The sequence below is a fragment of the Mugil cephalus genome, chromosome 16, assembly GCF_022458985.1.
Source record: "Mugil cephalus isolate CIBA_MC_2020 chromosome 16, CIBA_Mcephalus_1.1, whole genome shotgun sequence".
Lineage (NCBI taxonomy): Eukaryota > Metazoa > Chordata > Actinopteri > Mugiliformes > Mugilidae > Mugil > Mugil cephalus.
The window spans coordinates 2813472-2837452 of record NC_061785.1 but is presented as its reverse complement, the minus strand read 5'-3'; the positions used below and the strand labels follow the sequence as shown (position 1 = coordinate 2837452).

Here is a 23981-nt window from a genome sequence, read left to right as displayed (position 1 = left end):
AAAAATTACTTTCTTAGGTAACTTGTACTTCTCCAACGCCTTCGAAAGTGAGACCTTTCTGGAGGTGCTGGTCATCAACACCACATTCAGAATGATTCTCTTGAAGACATCTGAGGACCAGCCCCGGGACCTGGCAGTCAACCCCAAGCTTCGCTATCTCTTCTGGAGTGATGGCGGCCAGACACCGAAGATTGAGCGAGCCCTGCTGGATGGCACAAATCGCACAGTGTTGGCATCGGAGAGCCTGGCATCACCTCGTGGCCTGACAGTCGACTACACCAATGACTTCCTATACTGGACAGATGACGTTCTAGATATGATCTCACGCATGGCCGCAGACGGCACGCAGAGGGAGATTATCCGTTATGGGAGTCGGTATCCGTCTCCGACGGGAATGGCCATATTTGGAAACTACATGCTGTGGGTGGATAAAAAACTTGGAAAGCTCTTCCAGGCCAATAAGAATCCAACAAATACCGACCAGCCTGAGGTGAGAGTCAAAACATTCTCGGACCCCTAAAAACATTTAAATGGAATTGAAACAAACATCAGAATAAAAAAATATTATTTTTGTGGCAGTAGTAAAAATAAAAGTGGGAAATATCTTTTTTTCATCAGAAGGATTAAAATGGGGAAATGCAAAAATGTTTCCTTTTGAGATTACTACGAATGTACTATGGCCATGACACTAACAAACCACCTCTATTTTATTATAATTCCAGGTAATCCGAGACAGTCTTGATGGGTTGATGGATGTCTCCATCTTTGATTCTCATGTTCAGCCTACATCAGCCAACCTGGTAGGCTTCAACCCATGCCATGAAGACAATGGACGCTGCCAGCAGCTCTGCTTTGCCATCCCAGGCCAGGAGCACCCTAAATGTGGCTGTGCACATGGGACACTCCTTAGTAATGGAGTATCATGTGGTTATGGACTGGATGAGTTTCTGATTTTCACCACAGACTACACACTGAATAGCCTGAGGTTGGACCCCACGGATCACAGCACTCCCTATCCAACAGTAAACCTGGGCTACAATTTAATGGCCCTGGATTATGACTTTGCGAGGAAGAGAATATTCTTCACCCAGTATAAGGGCATAGGTCGGAGCGTAATTGGCTACCTATCCACCACGTCCATCACCAGCCCTCCTGTCATTCTTGCCTCAGGTGAGTTTAGCATTAATTGATTTCCTTTATAATCTTATCATTGTTCTTGTCGCTTTGTTCAACATTGTCCTCTTTGCATACTGCTCAGATTTGGATGATCCAGAGGGAGTGGCATATGATTGGGTCCACAAGCGTCTCTACTTCACTGACTACTATAAACGTAATGTCCAGTCAATCGGGATCGAAGGTCAGAACCGCTCAGTCGTTGCACGTGGAAACCGTCCCAGAGGCATCATCGTGGACCCTTGCTATGGGTAAAGTAGTGGTTCATTTTTCATAAGCAAGCATACCATAGATAGGAGATGGTTTCAAGCATTAGCAACAAGCAATAAACTTCCCTTTTCATTGTGGTTCTCTTCAGTTACCTCTACTGGACTGACTGGGGCTTCCCAGCTAAGATTGAGAGAGCCACGCTGGGTGGAAACTTCCGGACAGTCATCATCAACAGCAGCCTGACGACTCCCAACGGCCTGTCTCTGGACTACGAGGAGAGGATGCTCTACTGGGCTGATGCCTCCCTGTATGTCCAGTTTTCCTGTGTTTTTAAAAGAAAAATGAGGGGGGGCAATTCTTGCAGTAAGTTGTCTTTTTTTTTTCCATTGCTTCCTGCAGGGACAAGATTGAACGGGCCACTCTGACTGGCGAGAACCGACAAGTGATTTTGCAGGGGGTGCAGTACCCATTTGCCATGACCGTCTTCGAGCAGGACATCTTCTGGACTGACTGGACTGAGAGAGCTGTCTTTAGGGCTGGGAAGGATGATGGCTCTGGTGTTACAGTGCTTGCCCAAGATCTGCAATACCGACCAAATGACATCCACATTTATGCTGGATCAAAGCAGGACAGTTGCTCCAGTGCTTGTCAGCAGTTCAATGGAGGCTGCAGCCATATCTGTGTTTCAGGTAAAAGTAAACTCATCCTTGCATTACAACTGAATAACTCGCCCAAATGTGTCACTAAAGTTATTTGGCATCATAAATAAGATATGTCTAGATTGGTGTCAGCCATTACTGTTCAGTTGCAGCTTAAATTAGGCTATCAATATTTTATTGTCCTTGTTCTTAAACTCCTTCTCTTACATAATCACTCCTGCAGGTCCAGCAGGTCCAGAGTGTCAGTGTCCTCATGACGGATCATGGTACCTGGCCAACAATGGGAAAGACTGCATCAGAGACACAGGGAAACGTTGTGAGCCAGACCAGTTCACTTGTCTAAGTGGTGACTGCATCATACTTCGCTGGAAGTGTGACGGCCACAGTGACTGCCAAGATCAGTCAGATGAGCTTGAGAGAGTGTGTGGTGAGCAATGAGGATTTAATTACTTTTATCATTACATAGACAAACCCAGCCAACACTGTCAGCTAACGTGAGTTCAAGGTTGTGCTGCTGTTAGATTACAGGTGGTGCTTGGCATCTGGCCATAACCTGGTGCCCGATAACTTTAATGACGTTGGACCCATCTCTGTTAATACCACAAACACCCATCATAACCAGTTCAAATCATATCTTTTCGACCGCAAGAGTTTGGTTAGTTTACCATTACCACAGGAGTCCCGCATAGCTTCGGGGTCCCCTACTATTCACCATTTAACTTTTTCTTCTTGGTCATATGTTCTGCAAATGCTAGGTTTCAGACCATTTAGTCACCCATTTCGATGCATTTGGAACACAAATAGACTCTCTGACAACCTTCAAGCCTGAAATCATGTTCCTTCCTCTTACCATATCCAGCCTTCCACACCTGCCTACCCACGGACTTCACCTGTGACAACGGTCGCTGCGTCCCACTGAGCTACGCCTGTGACTATGTGGATGACTGTGGGGACAACAGTGATGAGCGGGACTGCCCCTTCCCCACGTGTAACCCGGCAACCGAGTTCACCTGCAATAACGGCCGTTGCATCAGTGCAGACTTTGTCTGTGATGGTCGCAATGATTGCAGAGACAACGCTACATCTGATGAAATCAACTGCCGTGAGTGATAATGATAAAATGATTATCATGGCTACAAATCTGCACGTACAGTCTGGTCTTAATCTGATCATGTGATCTTGTGTCTTCCTCGCCCTTTTTCCAGCTGACCGCACGTGTCCTACCGGCCAGGTCAAGTGTGACAACACCAACATCTGCATCTACCCCGAAAATCTATGTGACGGCTACAACAACTGCGGAGACAACAGCGATGAAAATCCTCTCTTCTGCGGTGAGTCAAAGTCAAAGACAGCTTTATTGTCAATTCTGCCGTATGTTCAGCATGTCCACAGGTTTGAAATTATGTTACAGTGCAAGAGATTAAACACTAAAACTATAAACATCTGTTAGTAAATATAACAAAAAAAAACCTAAGGCACATAACAGATTAATATGGGCGGCGCCATCTTGTGAGTTTGGAGCAAGTCTGATCAGTAGTTGTTTTCATAACTCTCACGGTCCCACCTTACGGAGCTGTCTTTAAGTCACATCCTGTTTCTATAGTATCAAATAATGAACTAAAACAAAACTTATCCAAAAAAATTGACACTTGAACAATTATCAGCGTTATATTAACTACCTAAAATGAGCGAGGGCCAGGGTCCAGAGTTGGGAAGCAGTGTGGAAAAAAGGGTCAAAGCTCAGTGAGAGAATATGTTCTCTGCAGAAACTGAATAGTTAGAGTTTGGAGTTAGGGTTAGGGTTAGTTTGCCTGCACATACAGTAGGTCTACATCCGTGCAATTGTCTTTGTGTGTTTCTGTACTGCAGCGGGTCGCACATGCTCTCCAAATCAGTTCCGCTGTGATGAAGGGAAGTGTATCCCTGAGTCTTGGGTATGTGACGACTTCAGGGACTGCAATGATGGGACAGATGAACCTCCGTCTTGCGGTGAGTTTTTTCAGCATTTACACAACCTTTAATTACTGGACTTAGCCCTCACCTTTTTAAATAATCTTTGAACTGTTCTGTTAAATTTTTTTTTTTTTTTTTGACCCTGCAGAAGATATAATCCGAACATGCGACACAAACCAGTTCACCTGCACCAATGGGAACTGCATCCCTGAGTCACTGATCTGTGATGGCAACAATGACTGCTGGGACAACAGTGATGAAGCTCCAGAGCTGCAGTGTGGTGAGACATTTAATCCTTACAGTGTTATTGGTTAAAAATACACCGATCAAATGTTTTATTTTTTTATCTACACTGTTTCTGTTCTGTGCTCAAAATGCAAATTCTTCTTCTTCTTTCTTACAGCTGCTTTGTAGTGTACTATTGTGTTTCATAATGGGGTAAAAAAAAAAAAATTATAGTGAAGGATGTGCTGAAAATCAGTGTTTGGACAGATGCAAAGTCAAAATGTTGCTGACCCATTCACTGCTAAAAGTTCAAAACCTTTAGACAAACTAAAACATGGAGGATGATGAGATATTTAATCATGCATTCATTTGTTTCACGTCAGTAAAGGTGGAAAGCTGATTTAAATACTTACAGGAAGTTCAGAAATGCTCTTCTGGGATCAATACACCCAGAATTGATTCCAGAATGATCAAATCATGTTTTATTATTTTTTAAATATATATTTTTTATTATTAATCCAAATTTGCAAAATAAGTAATGCTTTCAGAAAGTGTAGAGGAATAATGGTTAATAGTACCTATGATGTGTAGTGAGACATGCACCACATGAAACACAGATGTATGTAATTTCAAAATCACATGACATCCCCAGGTAAAAATAATCCTGTGCAAATAACTGATAAAACAAAGGTAGAGAATGTCCTGGTGGAGACAAATGTCATTTAAAAGACCATGACCTGAAAGAAGGAAACACTAACAGGACACAGAACTATATAATCCTTAGAGAACAAGACTCAGCTTTGCCTCCTCATATAGTTTCATCACGTGCACTCTGTCACATTCTCATGCAACCATGCTGCTTCTTCTCGCCCTGCCTCTGTCTCCTGCAGGCCAGCGTACCTGCAGTTCCGACCAGTTCACCTGTCCAACCTGGTATCCCGGCCACCCACGGTGTGTGCCCCTGACCTTCGTTTGCGATGGCGAAAAAGACTGCGCCAACGCGGCCGACGAGCTCCACAACTGTCCCAACCGGACGTGTCACATGAGCGAGTTTGCCTGCGCCAACGGACGCTGCATCCTCGTCCCCTTCCAGTAAGTGCGGAACAGATGTGGAGATTCTTTGGAAACTATTACTGCTAATGAATCCCTCCTTCCTCCCCAGCTGTGACCGCGTGAACGACTGCGGCGACGGCAGCGACGAGCTGGGCTGCACCTACGACACATGCAAAAGCGACCAGTTCACCTGCGCTAACGGGGCCTGCATCTCCGCCTCCTTCACCTGCGACGGGGACAGCGACTGCATGGACGGCTCAGATGAGGCCGACAGCTTGTGCGTCACGACTCAGCCCACCTGCTCCCCTCAGCACTTCATGTGCAAGTCAGGGGAGTGCATCGACGAGAACAAAGTGTGCAACGGACAGAAGGACTGCCAGGACAACACCGACGAAAAAGGCTGTGGTGAGATGCGAGTGTTCAGAAATAATACATGCTACCCTACCTTTTCTGCAAATCTCGTCTTTTTTAATTTTTTACCTTTTCTGTTTAGGTATCAACGAGTGCCGCAACCCATCGGTCCACCAGTGCGCCCAAATCTGCACTGACACCCTCACCAGTTATTACTGCTCCTGCAACCCAGGCTACAAGCTCATGCCAGATGGCAAAGCCTGCGAGGACCTCAACGAGTGTCTCAGCACGCCCGACGTCTGCAGCCAGATCTGTGAGAACACCGTTGGCTCGTACCACTGCAAGTGTGCCGCGGGGTACATCCGTGAACCGGACGGACGCACCTGCCGTCAGAACAGCGGCATCGCCCCCTCCCTGTTGTACAGCAATCGCTACTACATCCGCAATTTAACCGCTGACGGGTCGCAATTGAGTGTAGTGCTGCAGGGGCTGTACAACGTGGTGGCGCTGGATTTCGATTACTATGAGAAGAAGCTGTACTGGCTGGATGCTGGGGTAGGGAAGATAGAGAGGATGGGCTTGGATGGGACCGGGAGAGAGACGCTGGTGGACAACAACATAGCAGGAGCTGAAGGCCTGGCAGTGGACTGGGTGGGCAGGTGTGTAAGATGAGAGGAACTCTATGAATATTATTATCTAGTTTAACAATGAGCAGCCGGACACATCTACAGTTTTGCTTAATAGTATTTGCACCAATCACTGTTTTGTACATTTCCATATAAAAATTTCTCAAAACGTCAGCGGATTTTCACACAAGTGCTGAAATGAAACAGAAATATTATAGTTTTGTATTTGTTTATTCGAGAAAATGAATCATTCGTTCATATCTGTGAAGCCTTGTCTCCAGTCTGTGCTGTGAGCCGCCAGTGAGTAAATGTTTGTGGTAACAGCTGATCAGTCGGAGGAATTGTATCCCAGTCCTCAGAACAGAACCCCTTCACTTCTGAGATGTTGGTGGGTTTCCATCTTGATCTTCTTGAACCGTTCGTCTGGAGAACCACTTGTGTTCTTGGGTTCGTTGTCTTCCGCCATGACCCAGTTTTTCTTCAGCGGATTGATTGTAGATTCCAAACTCTTTAGTGATGGTTTTGAAACCTTTTCCAGCCTGATGAGCAACAACAACCCTCTTTCTGAGCTCCTCACAAAGCTCCTTTGTCTGTGACATCCACCGTGAACATGTGTTAAAGATTAAACTGAACGAGGAACTGAACGACACCCGAGTCTCATTATATCGATTGGACTCTAATTTGGCCTTGCACCTCAAAGATATGTAATATTGGCTCATTTTCCTGAAGTAACCAGAGTATAGTTGTTCTGTTAATGCGTTGACTGGGTTCTCTTTATCTACTTTTAGGTCTTGTGTGAAAATCTGCTGATGTTTATAAACATTTTTATGCAAACATGCAGAAAATTTGGAAAATGCTTTTGCTATATCGTGCTGTATTTCCTCCGTTTCCCTGTGACAACAAGTTAATTTCCTCCTTAGGGCTTCTGTACTTTATACATTTGTGTGCAAAGCAATTTTAAATTTAAAAACATGCCTGCACGGATGTCAGTGAGTGTTTTTGTGTTTCTTGTGCAGGAAGCTGTACTGGGTGGACGCCTATTACGGCTCAGTGCATGTGATGGAGCTGGACGGGCGCTACCAGAAGAAGCTGCTGACGGGGGCGTTCACAGATGGAAATGACACTTACACCATCACCCGACCTCGTGCTGTGGTTGTCAACCCTAAATACGGGTACTTACACACGAACAAACACACACCTTCAATGTGTGCTGACACCAAAATCAGATGTATTCTGTTTTTCCAGTAGCAGCCCATTAATAAGAACATGAATAACATGAAACCAGAAATATAACATCACACAGAGCAGTGACTCACAAAATGTGGGATGAGCCGCGAAGGTATCGCGTATTTTATTTGATATTTGGGTTTTGGTTGTGTTCTTGTCATTGTATGTCAAACACCAACACCATGACATCTTAATATGATCCACTGCAGTTTTTATTTTAAAGGGGAAAAGCCTGAAGTAAGTTTGATTTAGTTTCTTTGATGTTGTTGCTTTTACTTCATATGAACTTTCATCTGGATAAACCAGAGCAGAATTGGCATCTTTATATCGGGTTTGTGTTTATTTGTAATTGATTTAATTATTATTATTATTTGGATCTGATATTGGATGTCAAATTGTTGTAAATGAGAATGCATTTCTCCAGACAGCCCCTCGCTTTATATCAGAGATATCAGAAATCACAAGATAGATAGATAGATAGATAGAAGCATCTACCTATCTACCATATGATTTCTGATATCTGTGTGGTGCTGATGGACAGCTCCTTGAAAACTGTAATACTGAAGGTGTTGCAACTGTGGAGCTTCCAACATGTTTCTCCTGTATTCAGTTCAGTCCTTCAATGAAAAAAAAAAAGTGCTCTTAGAACAGATTATATGGCCTCCGTATTTACAGAGTCGGAGGTGGGCTGCGAAAATTTTTGAGACTTAAAATGGGCCCTGAGTTGGAAGAGGTTGGGAACCACTGACATAGAGACATTAGTAGCTGTTGGCTTACTCCTGATGTCTTGTTTTCCTTTTGCCAGGTGGCTCTACTGGACCGACTGGGCTGATGATGCATATATTGGCCGAGCAGGCATGGACGGAACAAATGTCAGTGCCATTATCACAACCAAGCTGGAGTGGCCCAATGCTCTCACCATAGACTACACCACCAATAAGATCTTCTTCGCTGATTCCCACCTTAACTTCTTGGAGTGAGTTTGGAGATTGGCAAGTCAGCGTTGAGTAAAGCCCCGAGAACGTGCGTTAATCGTCTTGAATGTTGTTGTAGCTTCGCAGACATGGACGGTCAGAACCGGCACCGGGCCATCGCTGGTAAACTTCCCCATGTGTTTGCTGTGTCCTTGTTCGAGGACTGGGTCTACTGGACAGATTGGAACACGCACACTGTGGAGAAAGCTCATAAATACACCGGAGAGCAACGCACCATCATGGGCAATAACACACACCGGCCCTACGACATCCACGTCTATCACCCCTACAGGCAGCCTCGAAGTACGTGAATGACCACTGTCTGTGCACGTCAATATCCTGAATGGCTGTGGCTCGCAATCCACAAACACACACATTGTCTCTTCTTATTTCCCAGGTGAAAACCCTTGCTCCTCCCACATCTTGACCTGCAGTCATTTGTGTCTGATTGCGCCTGGTGGGACGCAAGCCACCTGCCAGTGTCCGGATCATTTCATTGGCCTGGCTGTAGGCTTCAAGATCCAGTGTGTCGCCGACTGCTCCAGCACACAGTTCCGCTGTGGGGACAATGAGAAGTTAGTGGAGTAAAAAACACCTAGTGTCCGTTTCAGTCTTCACAAATCCCATCATGCAGTGGTGTGACCTGTTCGTTGAATATAAAGTTTCATTTTTCATTCTTCTCAACAATTTAACCAAGTTTTAGCAAGACAAAAATGTGTCTCTGTCCCTATAATGCAATGCAAAATGTACACCAATCAGCCACAACATTATGACCACTAACAGGAGAACTTGGCCATCTTGTGACAATTCTGCTGGGAAACGTTTGGACGTTTGGACAATTGAATCGTAGTAATAAGTTGATAAAAGATGACAAGTAAATTGTATGAAAGGAAATTAAAAAACAATAAATAAAGACATGAATTGCAATTGTAGGAGGAACAACTTTAAGATGCAAATGTAAAAAGAATCAGAACATCAAGTTGATTTGTTTTTCCTTTGCAGGTGCGTTCCTATTTGGTGGAAGTGTGACGGCCAGTCAGACTGCAGCGACGGCTCAGATGAGCCTCAGACCTGCCCCCCTCGCGTTTGCGCCACCGGCCAGTTCCAGTGTCAGGACAGCAACTGCACCTACCCAGGCTTCATCTGTGACGGCCACTCAGACTGCCCCGACGGCTCGGACGAGGACGCTGCCCTCTGCAGTAGGACATGATTAAAACATGCATTTATACATAATCACTGTAAAAGTCAGATCAGGTGAAGGACTCTCCATCATCACTAAGTCAGTTAATTAGTCGGGGTTAATTATTCACCCTGGGACATCGGACGCATGGATTCCCTGGACTTTTATTAGAACTTGTTTGACTTTTATTTTGCTTTGTAAATATTAGATTCGGTCCACTTCACTGCTTCAACTTTTCAATTTGTCCCCGTAGGCGATCACCGATGCCAGGAGAACCAGTTCCAGTGCAAAAACAAGAGGTGCATCCCCGTGTCCTGGCACTGCGATGGAGTCAACGACTGCTCGGACGGCAGCGACGAGGATGCGGAGACCTGTTCCCAGAAGACCTGCCGGCCGGGGCAGTTCCAGTGCGCCAACGGCCGCTGTCTACCATCCAGCTACGTGTGTGACGCCCAGGACGACTGTGGAGACGGATCTGATGAGCCGTTTGAGACCTGCAGTAAGTGGATCTATCCGGGGATCTTGTCCACTCTTGCCGGTGGAGGTTTAATGTTATGTGCACTGGCTTCGACAGGAATTACATATGTGACTCCTCCTGATGATCCTGCTGATTTGTCTGGATGAGGATGGAAAGAATCCGCTGTAAAAGAACCACTAGACACTTTAATCAAGGATAGATTGAACTTGTTTTTCAGTGATGTGCAATCAGTGCTGACTTGACCGTGTCACAACAGTGACTAATGTGTATATCTGTGAATATCTTATTTCCGTCTGATCCTTATCACTGCTCAGACTTGACCCTTGTCCGATAGCGTGTTCAGATCTGGTTAACACGTGTCTCCATATCTGATAAAAAAGCTGTTTTCTGCGTCATGACTTTGGATTCACACGTTCAGTTGTTTTTTATTAATCTCAGCCTTGACATAAGTTCAGTCTGTATAAAACTGATAAGAACTGCCCTGGAGGTTTACATATGCACAAGAATGATAATACTCATAAAAGTAAGTTATTAAGGAGTGACTGTTGCTGAATTGTTTATCTTAATCTCACTTCCTCATACGTCAGCATCAACAACAACACCCTCACACAGAAACACACTCATATTAAATATTTTCATTTGAAATTTTATTGGTACAGCCCTTTACAGAAACCACAAAGTCATTAAACGTACATACAAGACTCTTATCACTAATGAACACACGTCACTTTTAGGTGTTCATTTATAATCGGCGCATGTTCTTTTCCGAACATTTAGGTGTTGCGTTTAGGTGGTCTTTAATGTGACCCAGGACACGTTGCCTTCACGCTACCAAAGGAATGAGGACACATGTAACCCAGACCACCTCCAAATGTGGTCTGAGATCAGATCTGTCTGTGGAGTTTACACTGTGGGTGTCTTCTACGCTTGCAGTCTGACCGGCCAGATCGGATCTTAACGCTTCGGTACTCATTATTTCTCACCTTCCTTTCTCGTCTTTCACCTCTCTCTCTCTCCAGTGGGCCCAGATTACAAGTGTGACGAGGACACCGAGTTCTCCTGCAAGACAAACTACCGCTGTGTCCCTCAGTGGGCTCGCTGCGACGGCGCCAACGACTGCCTGGACAACAGCGACGAGGAAGGCTGTGGTCAGTGCTCACGCATCTTATTTTGTGAAGGCTGAGCTCTTGCAAGACAAAATAACTACACTTGAATGAATGAATGAAAATAACAAACAGAAATGAGTAAAAAATACATAGAACCTTTTCTTTGAGTCCAGAGAAGGAGTAGGAAGAAGCTAAAGCCTGTGGTTCCCTCCCCCTTTTATACATCAGTGTTTTAGCACGGTCGATGTGCTACTCTACTCTAATGTTCAGTCATTTCTCCACAACGAACACTTAGTTTTCCTGGAAATGTAGTTCTGCAAATATAATTTGAATTATGGCACAAAATAAGTAACTGGGAAAATGAAATGTTCTAACAGTATAATACATCTCAATCTCTTAATTTCTATACTTCGCTGGTGTATACATTTTAATCTGCCTCTTAAATTGAGCGATATGTTATGTTACCGTAAGCATAACATACTAGACTTTTACATCTAAATCAGGCCACGTGGGAATAAACCTATGATTTCCATATACTTACTTTATTTTTTACATTGTTGTTCATCTTCTGTTATTATTGTTGAATGCTGGATTGAACTGAATTAAATAACACGTTCAAACACGGACTTCTTCCCTGACAAACAGAGGAGGTGACCTGTGACCCTCTGGGAGATTTCCGCTGTGACAACCACCGCTGCATTCCCATCCGCTGGCAGTGTGACGGCTCCAACGACTGTGGCGACGGCTCAGACGAGAGGAACTGCCGTAAGCGTGACACTCTATATAAAAAGCATCAAAATGAGACGTGCATCCCCCTCAGAGATGCAGCTGGTTTATGTCGCCTGCAGCAGAACCTCCCACTGACCCCACATTGATACATGTGTGCATGTCTGTGTCCCCCAGAGCCAAGGCCTTGCTCTGAAAGCGAGTTTCGATGTGACAATGCTCAGTGCATCCCCGGAAGGTGGGTGTGTGACCACGACAACGACTGCGGGGACAACTCAGACGAGCGAGACTGCGGTGAGCAGGATGCTACACACCACCACCTTCATTTAAATGCTGTGTTTTGTGCTGCCTGTTGACGTGTCGCTCGTCCTACAGAGCTGATGACGTGTCACCCGGGTTCGTTCCAGTGTGACTCGGGTCACTGTATCCCCGCCATCCTGGAGTGTGACGGCCGGCCCGACTGTCACGACCTGTCGGATGAGACCAGCTGTCGTAAGTAAACGAGATGAGATGTAAGGGCACGCTGCCCTCCAGTTTCGCTTGAGAGTAAATTACTCGTCAGCTTAAAAATCCAAAATGTCCATGAAAATAGTTGTAAAATAAATGTTTACAGTCATTTCTTTATAGAGGGACTGAACAACATGTGACTGTGACTATAAACCACAATGTCTCTCTCTTCCCAGCATTGTTGTTTACGTTTGTGTCGCTGCGTTGCATTACAGCTAAAAACATGAGTTGCTGCATATGTGATATCACTCTTCAAGACAAGAAGAAAGTAAAATATAAATTTTTACCAGTGGCGTCTTTGCATTTGGGACCGGTGCAGCACGATCCACCAGAGGGTGCTGCTGCGTAAGGAAGGATTATAAGCTTTTATAAGCTTTTTGCTGTGTTAAAAATGTTGTTGTTGCGCACAAGTTAATAAATAATAAACACTGTTCCCAGTGAAATGTCCTGATGCTCTGTCTCTGTTTCCGCTCGGCGGGGCACAGCTGAGATGGCCCTGGCCTGCCGGTTGTGGACTGGTGAACAGCTGTGTGTACACTTGAGTTTGGTATCGGGATGTATCGGGAGCTGTCCGCCTGTCTGTGGTGCTGAAATGGCTGTTTGGCTGTGATTAATTGTGTGTGGTGACTTTGTATATTGATTGCTGTGTATTGGGTGTGCGCCATGCTCCATTGTGTTTTTTATTGTCGCACTGTTAGTCCATCTTAAATATTTGATTCAGTGAGATCTTGAACGCTGCTGTTTGGTGTCACTACTGATATGATAATATATGTCGTCAGACTGGCATTGTTTGTGGCACCTGTTTGTTGTCAGGAGCTGTGGTCTCCTCTCTCACTTGCTACTGTGTATTTGTTGTGACAGTATTGATTGTGGTATTTCTGGAATTGCATTATGGCTTTTTACTCAGGAAAATGGGAAAATTAGTAACCAGCTGTAACTTGGATAAGTAACTTTAATCTGATTACTGGTTTAGAAATAGTAATGTGTCAGATTACTGAAAAAAAAAAATCATCAGATTAGGGTAAGGAGTTATTAAATAGCACAACAACATCAGGTAAAGATGAACAAAGCAGAAAGAAATGTGCTTCTGTCGTGGTCGTATCTTTTACTAAATGAATTCGCACCAATTCAGTGTTTCAATAAAGTTTTTTTTTTTAAAAAGAAAGAAAGAAATTGATATTTTTGGGCAGGCAGGTGCATCTTTATTAATGTAATTTATTTACAACCCATTGCGAAACAAAGGCATCGAGGATAATGTGATCTTTCAGATCTTGTCTATTTTTTATAGTACAGTGAATAATGAGTTCATTGTCTCGACCCTTTCCAGCAACTCGTTACCCAGGAGGCCGCTGGTGTCCTCCAGAACAGTTCGAGTGTGACAACCATCTCTGCGTGAACCAGGGTTGGGTGTGTGACGGCACAGACGACTGCGGGGATCGATCTGACGAACAGCTCAGCTTATGCCGTGAGAACCAAGATGTTTTATTGTTATAGATGTGTATTAATAGTATATTATAGTCATGTGTAATCACAGCAGGAATTAACCTTTTTAACCTCGTCCCATTACACAAAAGACAGAGAATTCACATTTTGTGCTGTTTGCGTTCGTCTTAATGAACATTTGTTTGTGTTTGACCAGTAAACATCACCTGTGAGATGCCGTCCAGGTTCCGCTGTGCCAATGGATACTGCGTCTACTCCGGCCTGCTGTGCAATAAGAAGGACGACTGTGGAGACGGCAGCGATGAGGCGGAAGAGCTGTGTAGGTCTCCAACACATGCACGACACAGTCTGGACCTAGAAACTACAATAAAACACAGCAGATGAACATAGATATTGTATCCGGACGCACTTTGCCCCTAGAATAAATAATTAGGTTGTTAAACTGTGCAATACATTAGTTTTTCCATTGTTTTTAATAAGTTTGGACTCAACAAAAGCACCATTTACCATCAGTTTCTGGGAACCGCTGAGCACTAGTCCCAAACAACACTAATGCTCTTTAACCCCCCCGCTCTGTGGCCAGTGAAACGGGAAAATCCCAAAACGACACCAATGTCTGAGCAAAGCCCAAAACGTACAAGGGACAAGAAAATAGTCTGTTCGATGGAATCGTTACACAATCGGCTTAAACTTCAATCAGAGCAAATTGTTTTGAGAGGGGATTAATAGTTCAGAGCTGAGGTGGACACTCACTAGCTCCTCTAAATCCATTTGACTGACAGACCCCGTTTCTACAGTATACAAATATATTAATGTGAGTATTTATGTCAATACTCACATTAATATATTAATATTAATGTGAGTATCTATGTTTATGCTGGTGGGTGTTGCTTCTTTCTTTCTTCTTCTACTATTAAGTTTTTTACCGTTCCGGAATCTTCTGTTCTTTTTTTAAATCTTTTTTCTTTCTTTCTTTCTTTCTTTCAATTATTTTCTTTTTTCTTCTCTTTCTCTATCATTTCTTTCAGTTCCTTTTCTTTTTTTGCCATCTCTTTCTACTTTCTATTTTTGTATTTCTCTCTCTATTGCTTTTCTTCTTTTTTCTCCTATTTTTATTTTTCTAGTTATTTTTTTCTATTTTTTCTTTCTAAAATTTACTATCCTTTTTTAAATCTCTATTCATTTTTTACATTTCACTTTTCTTGTAATTTCTTTTTTCCTTTTCTTTCTTTTTACCTTCAGTTATTTTATTTTTCTGTCTTATTGTTTTCATCTTTTTCAATTTTTTTGAATTTTGTCATTTCTCTTTTTTCTTCTCTCTTTTTCTCTTTATTACTTTTTATACCTTTCTCTCTTTTTATTTTCTCCCTTTCTCCTTTACATTTCTTTTAATTCTCTCTCTTTTTCCTCTTTCTTTTCTCTAAAGTATCTTCATCTGTCTGACTCCCCCCCCCCCCCCGTCTGTTTGTTTTAAACTATCATCTCATATTATCTATTATTAGATTTTTTTTTTCTTTCTGTCCCTGTGAAAGTGACGTCTCCACAGATGTGTGATGTATAAACTCAACCTCCTGTAAAACGTGATTCATTCTGTCTGTGTCTCTGCAGGCCAGGAGCCCACCCTGCCCCCCTGCACCCTGGAAGAGTTTAAATGCATCAACGGACACTGTGTGGCTCTGCCTTACGTGTGTGACCACAATGACAACTGTGGAGACCGCACAGATGAAATGGGCTGCAGTGAGTACCAACAAGGAAACACCAGATGCACTTATAAACTGTAGTAGTGACTCACAACCTTCACGCGCAAACTATTTGAACAGCAAAAATGTCCAGAACCGGAGGTAACCTTTGTGTTGTTTGGCCCCAGATTTTGGTAACGATCGCAACTGTGAGGAGAAGCTGTGCCAGCACGAGTGCACCAACCTGAACGGTACCGGCTTCATCTGTTCCTGCAGGCCCGGATACACAGTGGACCCAGACAGCACCTACTCCTGCCTGGGTAGACACACATGCATTTGTTAAACAGCATAGTTGATTATCTGGTGGCAGAACTGCCCCCTTTTAGATCTACGCCTCATTTTTTCTCGCTCTTGTAGATGTCAACGAGTGCGAGGAGTACGGTACCTGTCCTCAGATCTGTAAGAACACCAAAGGCAGCTATGACTGTGATTGCGCCCCCGGCTACAGGAAGGTGGGCGACGGGACCATGTGCGAGGCCGAGGGTAAGAGCAATCTTTTCGGAAAGGGCAACACACGGTAATTTGACTCAAATTCAATCTAGGCAAGATTGCAAGTGAGCATTTGTGCAGCAAAGATAAATTACAGACATCTGTTTCTACTGGGCCCCAAATTATGTTTATTTGCAAACAGAGAAACTGCGATCAGATCTGGATTCACATGTTAATGCCAGGTTTGAACACATGTACCTAAAGCACCTGCAATCGGATTTCCCAGATCTGGTCTTAATGTGAGGTTTGAATAGGGTTACAGAAGTCTTCTCCAACTAGAGATAAGAATCTGGTCGTTGAGTCACGTGAAATGGATGAAATGTCTTGAAATAAACTCCACAGAACCAGTTGCCAATCTTTACAGTTTGGGAACATTTTGAACAGAAAGTTAATTATGGCAAAATAAAATGGTCTAAACGTCTGTTTGTCCCCCAGGACCATCTCCAATTCTACTACTACCGGAGAACATCCGCATCAGGAGGTTCAACCTGCAGACAGAGACCTACCACGACTTCATCCAAGAAGAGGAGCACATCATGGCTCTGGACTACGACTGGGACCACAACAACACTGGCTACAGTAAGAGTCGCTCAGATTCGAAAGACACAACACTGCTGAGTCAGCAACGACGGGTGTCTAACATGTAGTTTGATCACGATTGCCAGGCATGGTGTACTTCACTGTCGCTGGTAAAGACTCTGAACACGGCGCCATTAAGAGAGCGTTCATACCTTCAGTGGATGACGGCAGTAATAATATCGGTGCCGCCGTCGACCTCGGCATCAAGTACATCACCAGTCCAGACGGTATCGCTGTGGACTGGGTGGGCAGGTGAGACTGTGCTTTAAACTTCACCAAATTCCATTTCGTTGAGTTTAATCGTATTATTTTTAAAGGGAATTGGTACTATAAGTACTATCTGGTTTGAATCTCCTATACAGTAATGTATGAGAACATTAATCAGGCATAACACAACATAATATAACGTCGACCATCTTGTGACAATTCAGTGTTCTACTGGGAAACTTTTGGACCTGTTATTCATTTGTGTCGATGCTACTTAGACCAGACCAGGCAGCCGGTGTTTTTCCCCACTGTGGTATTTTGTGAACAGTCAGGCATTTCTATCCATTTTTAGAAACCTTTACTGGGCAGACTCCGGCCTGAAGAGGTTAGAGGTGGCCCTGTTGGACGGACGCTACAGGAAGCATCTGGTCAAGACCGAGCTGGGTCACCCGTCTGCTGTGGCCGTCAACCCAAGACTCGGGTAAGACGGACAGAGCTCATCTGAGTCTGACAAACATATTCAACTCATGGAAAGAACCTGCTGTTACTATCTGCTGTGTTTCTGCAGGATGCTCTACTGGGCCGACCGCGGGGACGTAGCAAAGATCGAGTGTTCCTGGCTGGACGGTCAGGAGAGGAAGGTCCTCGTGGCCGACGGCCTGGGTTGGCCCACCGGCCTGTCAATCGACTTCACCAACGAAGACAGGATCTACTGGTCGGACTCCAAGGAAAGCCACATAGAGTCTATCCTTCCCTCGGGAGAGCAGCGTAGGACGTCGGTCTACATAGGTGAGGGGTAGGAGAGGCAGTGATCCAAGAGGCCGGAGATTTCCGCTACTCTCAGTTAAATTGTTTGCATGTTTGTTGCACCTTGTCTAGACGTGAGAAACCCCTTCAGTGTGAGCGTGTTCGAGGACCATGTCTACTGGAGCACTCAGGATAAGGGCGAGCTGTTTCGACAGGACAAGTTCGGACGTGGAGAGAAGACCAAGCTTCTGACCGGCGGGCCCTGGCTCACCCAGGTCTCTGTGTTCCAGCAACAGAGATACAACTCCATAGCTAGTAAGTGCTATTCTAAACTAGCATGCAGTAGGTGTGTGTATGTGTAGTGTATATGGGCCTTAAGATCCGGTCTGGGCAACACAATCACAAGCGACCAGCTTTTAGTACCAGAGTTCAGACCTGGCAAATATACAAATAAATAAATAAATAAGTAAATAAAATATTAGAACCACTTAGTAGCTGTGATCAGTCCATATGACACAAGTTGTTGCGTCACTTTTAAAGATCTCAACACATCTGAAATATTATTATTAGATTATTAGGACTGGTTCATGTCGTACCTGTACTTTAAGTACTTTTGAGAATAAACAGAAAATGTCAACCCAGAAGCCTTCCAATTTAGCACATAATACGTGCAGCAGGTCCACCTCAGAAGACTCAAGGGCACAATTTCAGGAAAAAATGTGGTGTAACTTCACTTTTGAGTAATGGATTCTGTGCAGGACTTTAAGCGATGTCTAGCATTTAAAGAGCAGGTGTGGGAGTGTCCTCAGATGTCCCTCTCCCTTCAGATTTAATCTTAGGGGTGACAAAGACCTCATACAGGACGGATATTACATGGTCTGAACCAGTGCACAACTTCAAACACCCACCTAATTTATCCAGGCAGATGCTCCATGTGTCTCCAGATCTGATCTCAGTTTCCCTGCATGCAAATAAACCCTGACATCATCTGGGGCCTGGTAGAATATTTAAACAGCTACTGACATTAGATAGACCTGCACAAAACTGACACTTCAACTCTGGAAGCTTCCATATGTAATTTAATCTCTGGCAAACTGAACTTAACCACACACGGCATTGTGTTTACACTACCAGCTGAACGTAGACCACCTCCAAATGTGGCCAGAGAATGTGTCTCTCAAATGTGTACTGGGACTGCTCACAGATTGACAGATTGCCCAGATTGGATTTTAATGCCAAGTCTGTACATAATAAAGATCATTTTCTGTGCTTCAGCACTCAATTTGATTGTGCAGAAATGATTCACATCAGTTATCTTCTTTAACTTGTTGAATGCATAAAACTTTTTGTCTTTGTTTGCGCAGTGAAGAATCCTTGCAAGGGAACCTGCAGCCACCTGTGTTTGATCCGGCCGGGCGGATACAGCTGCGCCTGCCCCGAGGGAACCAGCTTCGTCTCGGGCAGCAACACTGAGTGTGATGCAGGTGAGAGAATGCGCAGTAAGAACAGTGAGACTGCCTTCAGGAAATGTTTAGGCCAGTGGTTCCCAACCTTTTCCAAATCAGGATCCAATTTAAAGTCCCAAAAACTCCCACCTCCGACCCCATGAATACGGAGGCCATGTAATGCCTTCCTTTTTTAAATTTTTTATTGAAGATTGAACATAAAGGGGTGAACTGAATACATGTTGGAAGTACTCAGTGCTGTACTTTCTCCAACCTCTTCTTTTAAGTTTGAAGGTGGGGAGATCACTGGTTGATTCCCTAACCCTAACCCTAACCCTAACCCTACCATCAGTCTGTTGTCTATCTTTCCTTTTAATTATCCCTGTTGCTAGCCAACTATCCATCTTTATACTCTAGTTTCAGCCATCAGCATCAAACGTAAATGAGTCAATTATTGTGCATATTTTTATTTTTGTATAAATAAACACAAATCACTATCCTGGAGATTATCTGGCGGCCTCACTTCCAATATCTTGGGTCGCAGCCCACAGGTTGGGAATCACTGAAACCCAACTTTATCTCCGTGTGGTAGTCGATAGAGCAGATGATGGCAGAGTGACAATGATTTTAGTGACTTTTAATCTTGTGCTCGATCAGGATTTGATCCGCCACCAACCATGCCGCCACCGTGTCAGTGTCAAAACGGAGGCACCTGCTACTTTGACGACAACCAGGCTCTGTGCAAGTAAGAGTTTATTCTCAATCCTTTCACCCAGCGTTGGTTTGGTAAATAAGCAGCAGTATTACTGCCATCTGATGGACAGGTTAAAAGTGTAAGCGGTTGAATGAAGGCTATTAATGAAGGCTTATAATCAGAATAACAGCTCCATTGTGTCGTGTAACCACGTGTGAGCTAAATCTTTTGTAATCCACCCAATAACCATGCAAACATTTGATCAGATCAGATTCTCAGAGGGACAGTGACAAGGTGTTAGCCCAAAGATGAACAAAGATGGAATCAGTGTTCGCAAGTTACTAAACCTTTTAAAAAGAGCAGAGTATAATAATATTAACTCTGACATTAAAATTAGATTTTATTCATCTTGTCTTGAATTTATTTATTTATTCTGTTGAACAAATTCAGTCCACTTTGTGTTTGTTGTGAAACCGATGCTTTTGCCATGTCAGCATGTATAGTCTCATTATAATATATTTTTTTAATACCCAGGTGTCCTCCAGACTGGACGGGAGAGAACTGCCAGACCAACGTGTACAACGTGGTCGCGTCCTCAAGTACAATTTTTTTGCTCTTATTTTCCAGAATGAACCGTTTAAAGTGATTTTTCTAATAATTAATGAGCCTCCTCCTCCTGCTTGTTTGCTCCTTCCTTTGTACCAGTCGGAATAGCCATCGGGGTGACGATAGCGGTCATCGTCCTGCTGCTGGTTCTGGTCTATGTCGTCAGGAAGAAGTCCAACGGGCTGGGGACACTATGTAGCAAATTACCCAGCATGCCAAGCTTCAGGTGAGCTGGAGCCAGGGCAGAGTTTGCCGTACTTTATATTATTATTTATATAGGTATGTATGTGAGTATGAGCTGCTATTCACAGCAGGATAACACACTGGTGGGGTTTTTATTTTTTCCAGGAGTGGTTCGACCCAAAATGGACCCACCACAGAAATTGGTGAAACGAGGCAGTTCTCAGAAGCGGTTAGTAGTTTATCAGTCGCCTTGGATTCATATTGAACACTCATAGTTACTTTATTAGATACACTAATGAAAACTGATACATTCTGTCCTGCACAAAATCTCATGAAGGTCGAAGTATTCGGCCTTTGCTTCAAATATCTGAGTTGTCGACAGTTTATATCAGTGAAGCTTCTCAGACGTCATCGTTTATCCAAAAAGTCAAGTGGACTTATAGAGTTTCTTGAAGACGTTTCATCCAAGTGTTCAGTTCTAAAGGATTAGTGGAGGAGGTACACAAGTACACAACAAATTGCACAACGAAGTGCAAATAGGAAACAAAGTGGAAAATTAACCAAATAATAGGGAACAAGCTGCGACTATGGTATTAATTAACTAAGTATTTTACAATAATAGTTTATATATAGTAATATAGGTTGGTATACGCAGTGTGGACGGTTAGTGTACCCACACACATGCATACACATCATACATACAAGCATAGATAAATCCATGTAAACTGATCATTAAACATTCATGATGCTAAGATTTATCCTCTTGTCAGGTTCCCTGTGCGTCAGTGTCCATGGAGGTGACGGAGGAGAAGAGCTTTGAGAACCCGACATACACCTCTGGAGATCAGCTGGGCTCCACCAGCCCACCGACCACCCCCCTCCCCCTCCCTGGAGTAAACAAGGTCAGGAAACATCTATCAGCCCTCACACCTCCTGTTCCTCTGCACTCTGAAAATCATGTTTTATTATTTACCAAGATCGTTCTTCTTGCTGGGAAATAAATGATGATGAGCGACGTAAAGTTAAAACTGGTTTAGAAATCCTACTAGCTTACAAATATTTTATCTTAATTAGACTATAACTACTAATTTTTGAGTAGTATGAATTTATCACTAAGTACTACGTCAAGTAATTACTTCATAGATACTAATTCTGCAGTTTCAACTAAATTATATCAAAATTATATAAATAGCTTAATTGATTTAAATAATAATTTGCTGTAAAAACTTAACTGATTCATATTTTTTTCTCCTTTTTTCTGCATAAATCTCGTAGACCACATCAGCATTGAGTTGAATGTTAAAGAGATATTTTTTTCTTAAAAGTAGTTTTTGCAGAATGAATGACTTTATTGTGTCCTGGCTGAAAGATTTTAAAAAAAAAAGAAACGGTTATAATGGAAGTCAATGGGACATTTTTATTTGCTAATGACTCAAGAGGATAGTAAATTGAAAATAATCTGATGGTACAGAAAAACTAATAATGCATTCAAGTCCATATTAATTTTACCCAAGACTAATTTGAAAATAAATAAATAAATAAAAATAAATAAATAATATTCAAACTGGCATTTCAAGGGTTTTTAATCGTCAAAATTGTTTTTTTTTTTTTTTGTTTTTTGGTAGTTTTGTAAAGTGATGAAGTGGTTTAAGAGATTTAAGCAGAAAAAAAGTATAAAAAATTAATCAGTTAAATATTTAAAGCAATTTTTTGGACCTTTTTGTCCTTCATGACTCAAATGTACAAAATGTCCAAAATGTTCCCTGAGGACTAAACACATTTTCCTACATTATAATATAATCATTTTTAAATATTTCACTTCTTCCAACACGAGTTCACTTGTTTTTAGTCTAGTCTTATTATAAGAAATATATATCTTTATTTTACTATTTCTTAAAGAATGTTTGCGTGTGCGGCTGCATACGCTACATTTAATCATGGGTTTATTTTTCTTGTAGTTTTTTATTTTTATTTTTTAAATTTTTCCTTGTTGCTCTCTTTCTTTCGTCCTCAGGAGAACATCACTAATCCCTTGTATGCGCAAGAGATTCACGTTATGAACGAACCCACGAGGACTGAACCCAAACCTGCCACCAGTAAAAAGGTGAAGTCACACGTTCAAGTTTAAAGTCTCATCGACTCAGTTTTATTTAATATTCTCTAAAAGTAACTGTGTTTTTTTTCTGTTTTTGTTTTTTTGTTTTTTCAGGAGGCCTTTGAGAACCCGGCGTACGACTCAGATGGCGAAAAGGTAAATAATGATTGTTGGTGTGAATGTGAAGTATTATTCTGAGGGTAGATACACCGATCAGCCACAACATTATGACCACCGACAGGAGGATTAAATAACATTTAAACCATCTTGAGATAATTCAGTGTTCTGCTGGGAGACTTTCAGACCTGGAATTCATTCATGTGGATGTTACTTAGACATTTAGCCCCCACCTAGACCAGACCAGACCCCCCACGCCCCCCATATTCATGACTCTCCTCGATGACAGCAACCACAAAAACGCTTTAGAAACAACTAAACAAAAACATGAAAAACATTGTGTTACCATACATTACAGAAGTTTATATATATCCTAATGTATATATATATATATATAAGGAAGGTGGTCATAATGTTATGCCTGATTGGTGTGTGTTTCTGCAGGACAGCAGCTTTACAATTCATTATTATTTAAATATTGTTTGTTAATTTAACCAAAGCTCGGAAACAACGTTGCATCTCTTTTTAATTTAATTCATTTCTTTTTTCAGGAACACGACTTCGACATCAACAATTAGACTGAGACCTCATTCAAAATTTATTCTTTAATGAGAAATATCTGCTGGAACAAATCAACCAAGACAATGTCTAAAAAGAAGGAAATGTTTGGTTGGTCTTTCTCTGTTTGTGTTTAAAAAGAAAAAGCTGTGATTTAATATAATAAGTGTTCGAAAACAGAATGAAGCGAATCAAGACTTGTTAACTTATGTGTGTGTGATAATAAAGATTTGTAAATTTTGAGTGTTTAAAAGTGAAGAATCTGTTCTAAAAGATCCGCGCTCAGAACTCGGACACGACACTGAGATGAAGAGCGTCGCCGTCATTTGTTTTAATCAGAGACGACTGGAGAGCGATCACAGAGCGATCAGGCTACAGAGAAATGATTCTGCTCCGTCTGAACGCATCAAGGTCTCTGGGGCAAGACGGGACAAAAGGGAAAGTGAAAAAGACAAATAGGAGAGAAGAAGAAAAGGCTGAAGAACATAAATGGATGGATGGATGGATGGATGGATGGATGAATGGATGGATGGATGGATGGATGGATGGATGGATGGATGGATGGATGGATGGATGTGAAGAAGTGGTTTTATTATTAAAGATTTGACTATAATACTATAAAAACACTAAA

The 23981-nt window shown here is 42.7% G+C and overlaps 1 protein-coding gene across 1 annotated transcript in view; it reads left to right on the top strand.

Annotated features, from left to right (window-relative positions):
• Positions 1-23593, top strand: part of lrp2b (low density lipoprotein receptor-related protein 2b) — a 42528-nt gene extending 18935 nt beyond the window's left edge. The window contains exons 39-80 of the mRNA XM_047609755.1: positions 18-490; positions 723-1170; positions 1259-1424; positions 1532-1690; positions 1783-2072; positions 2266-2469; positions 2902-3144; positions 3248-3373; positions 3912-4031; positions 4144-4275; positions 5111-5312; positions 5383-5678; positions 5767-6283; positions 7267-7422; positions 8283-8453; positions 8531-8754; positions 8849-9026; positions 9454-9650; positions 9885-10130; positions 11129-11257; positions 11861-11980; positions 12119-12235; positions 12317-12433; positions 13776-13913; positions 14088-14210; positions 15500-15628; positions 15759-15890; positions 15988-16113; positions 16555-16698; positions 16785-16950; positions 17258-17386; positions 17474-17694; positions 17785-17967; positions 19017-19136; positions 19755-19842; positions 20326-20390; positions 20497-20623; positions 20746-20809; positions 21351-21482; positions 22595-22684; positions 22790-22831; positions 23344-23593. Coding sequence (XP_047465711.1) covers positions 18-490; positions 723-1170; positions 1259-1424; positions 1532-1690; positions 1783-2072; positions 2266-2469; positions 2902-3144; positions 3248-3373; positions 3912-4031; positions 4144-4275; positions 5111-5312; positions 5383-5678; positions 5767-6283; positions 7267-7422; positions 8283-8453; positions 8531-8754; positions 8849-9026; positions 9454-9650; positions 9885-10130; positions 11129-11257; positions 11861-11980; positions 12119-12235; positions 12317-12433; positions 13776-13913; positions 14088-14210; positions 15500-15628; positions 15759-15890; positions 15988-16113; positions 16555-16698; positions 16785-16950; positions 17258-17386; positions 17474-17694; positions 17785-17967; positions 19017-19136; positions 19755-19842; positions 20326-20390; positions 20497-20623; positions 20746-20809; positions 21351-21482; positions 22595-22684; positions 22790-22831; positions 23344-23370 — 7277 coding nt within the window. The 3' untranslated portion in view covers positions 23371-23593. The remainder of the gene's footprint in view (positions 1-17; positions 491-722; positions 1171-1258; positions 1425-1531; positions 1691-1782; positions 2073-2265; positions 2470-2901; positions 3145-3247; positions 3374-3911; positions 4032-4143; positions 4276-5110; positions 5313-5382; positions 5679-5766; positions 6284-7266; positions 7423-8282; positions 8454-8530; positions 8755-8848; positions 9027-9453; positions 9651-9884; positions 10131-11128; positions 11258-11860; positions 11981-12118; positions 12236-12316; positions 12434-13775; positions 13914-14087; positions 14211-15499; positions 15629-15758; positions 15891-15987; positions 16114-16554; positions 16699-16784; positions 16951-17257; positions 17387-17473; positions 17695-17784; positions 17968-19016; positions 19137-19754; positions 19843-20325; positions 20391-20496; positions 20624-20745; positions 20810-21350; positions 21483-22594; positions 22685-22789; positions 22832-23343) is intronic.
• The last annotated feature ends 388 nt before the right edge of the window (positions 23594-23981 follow it).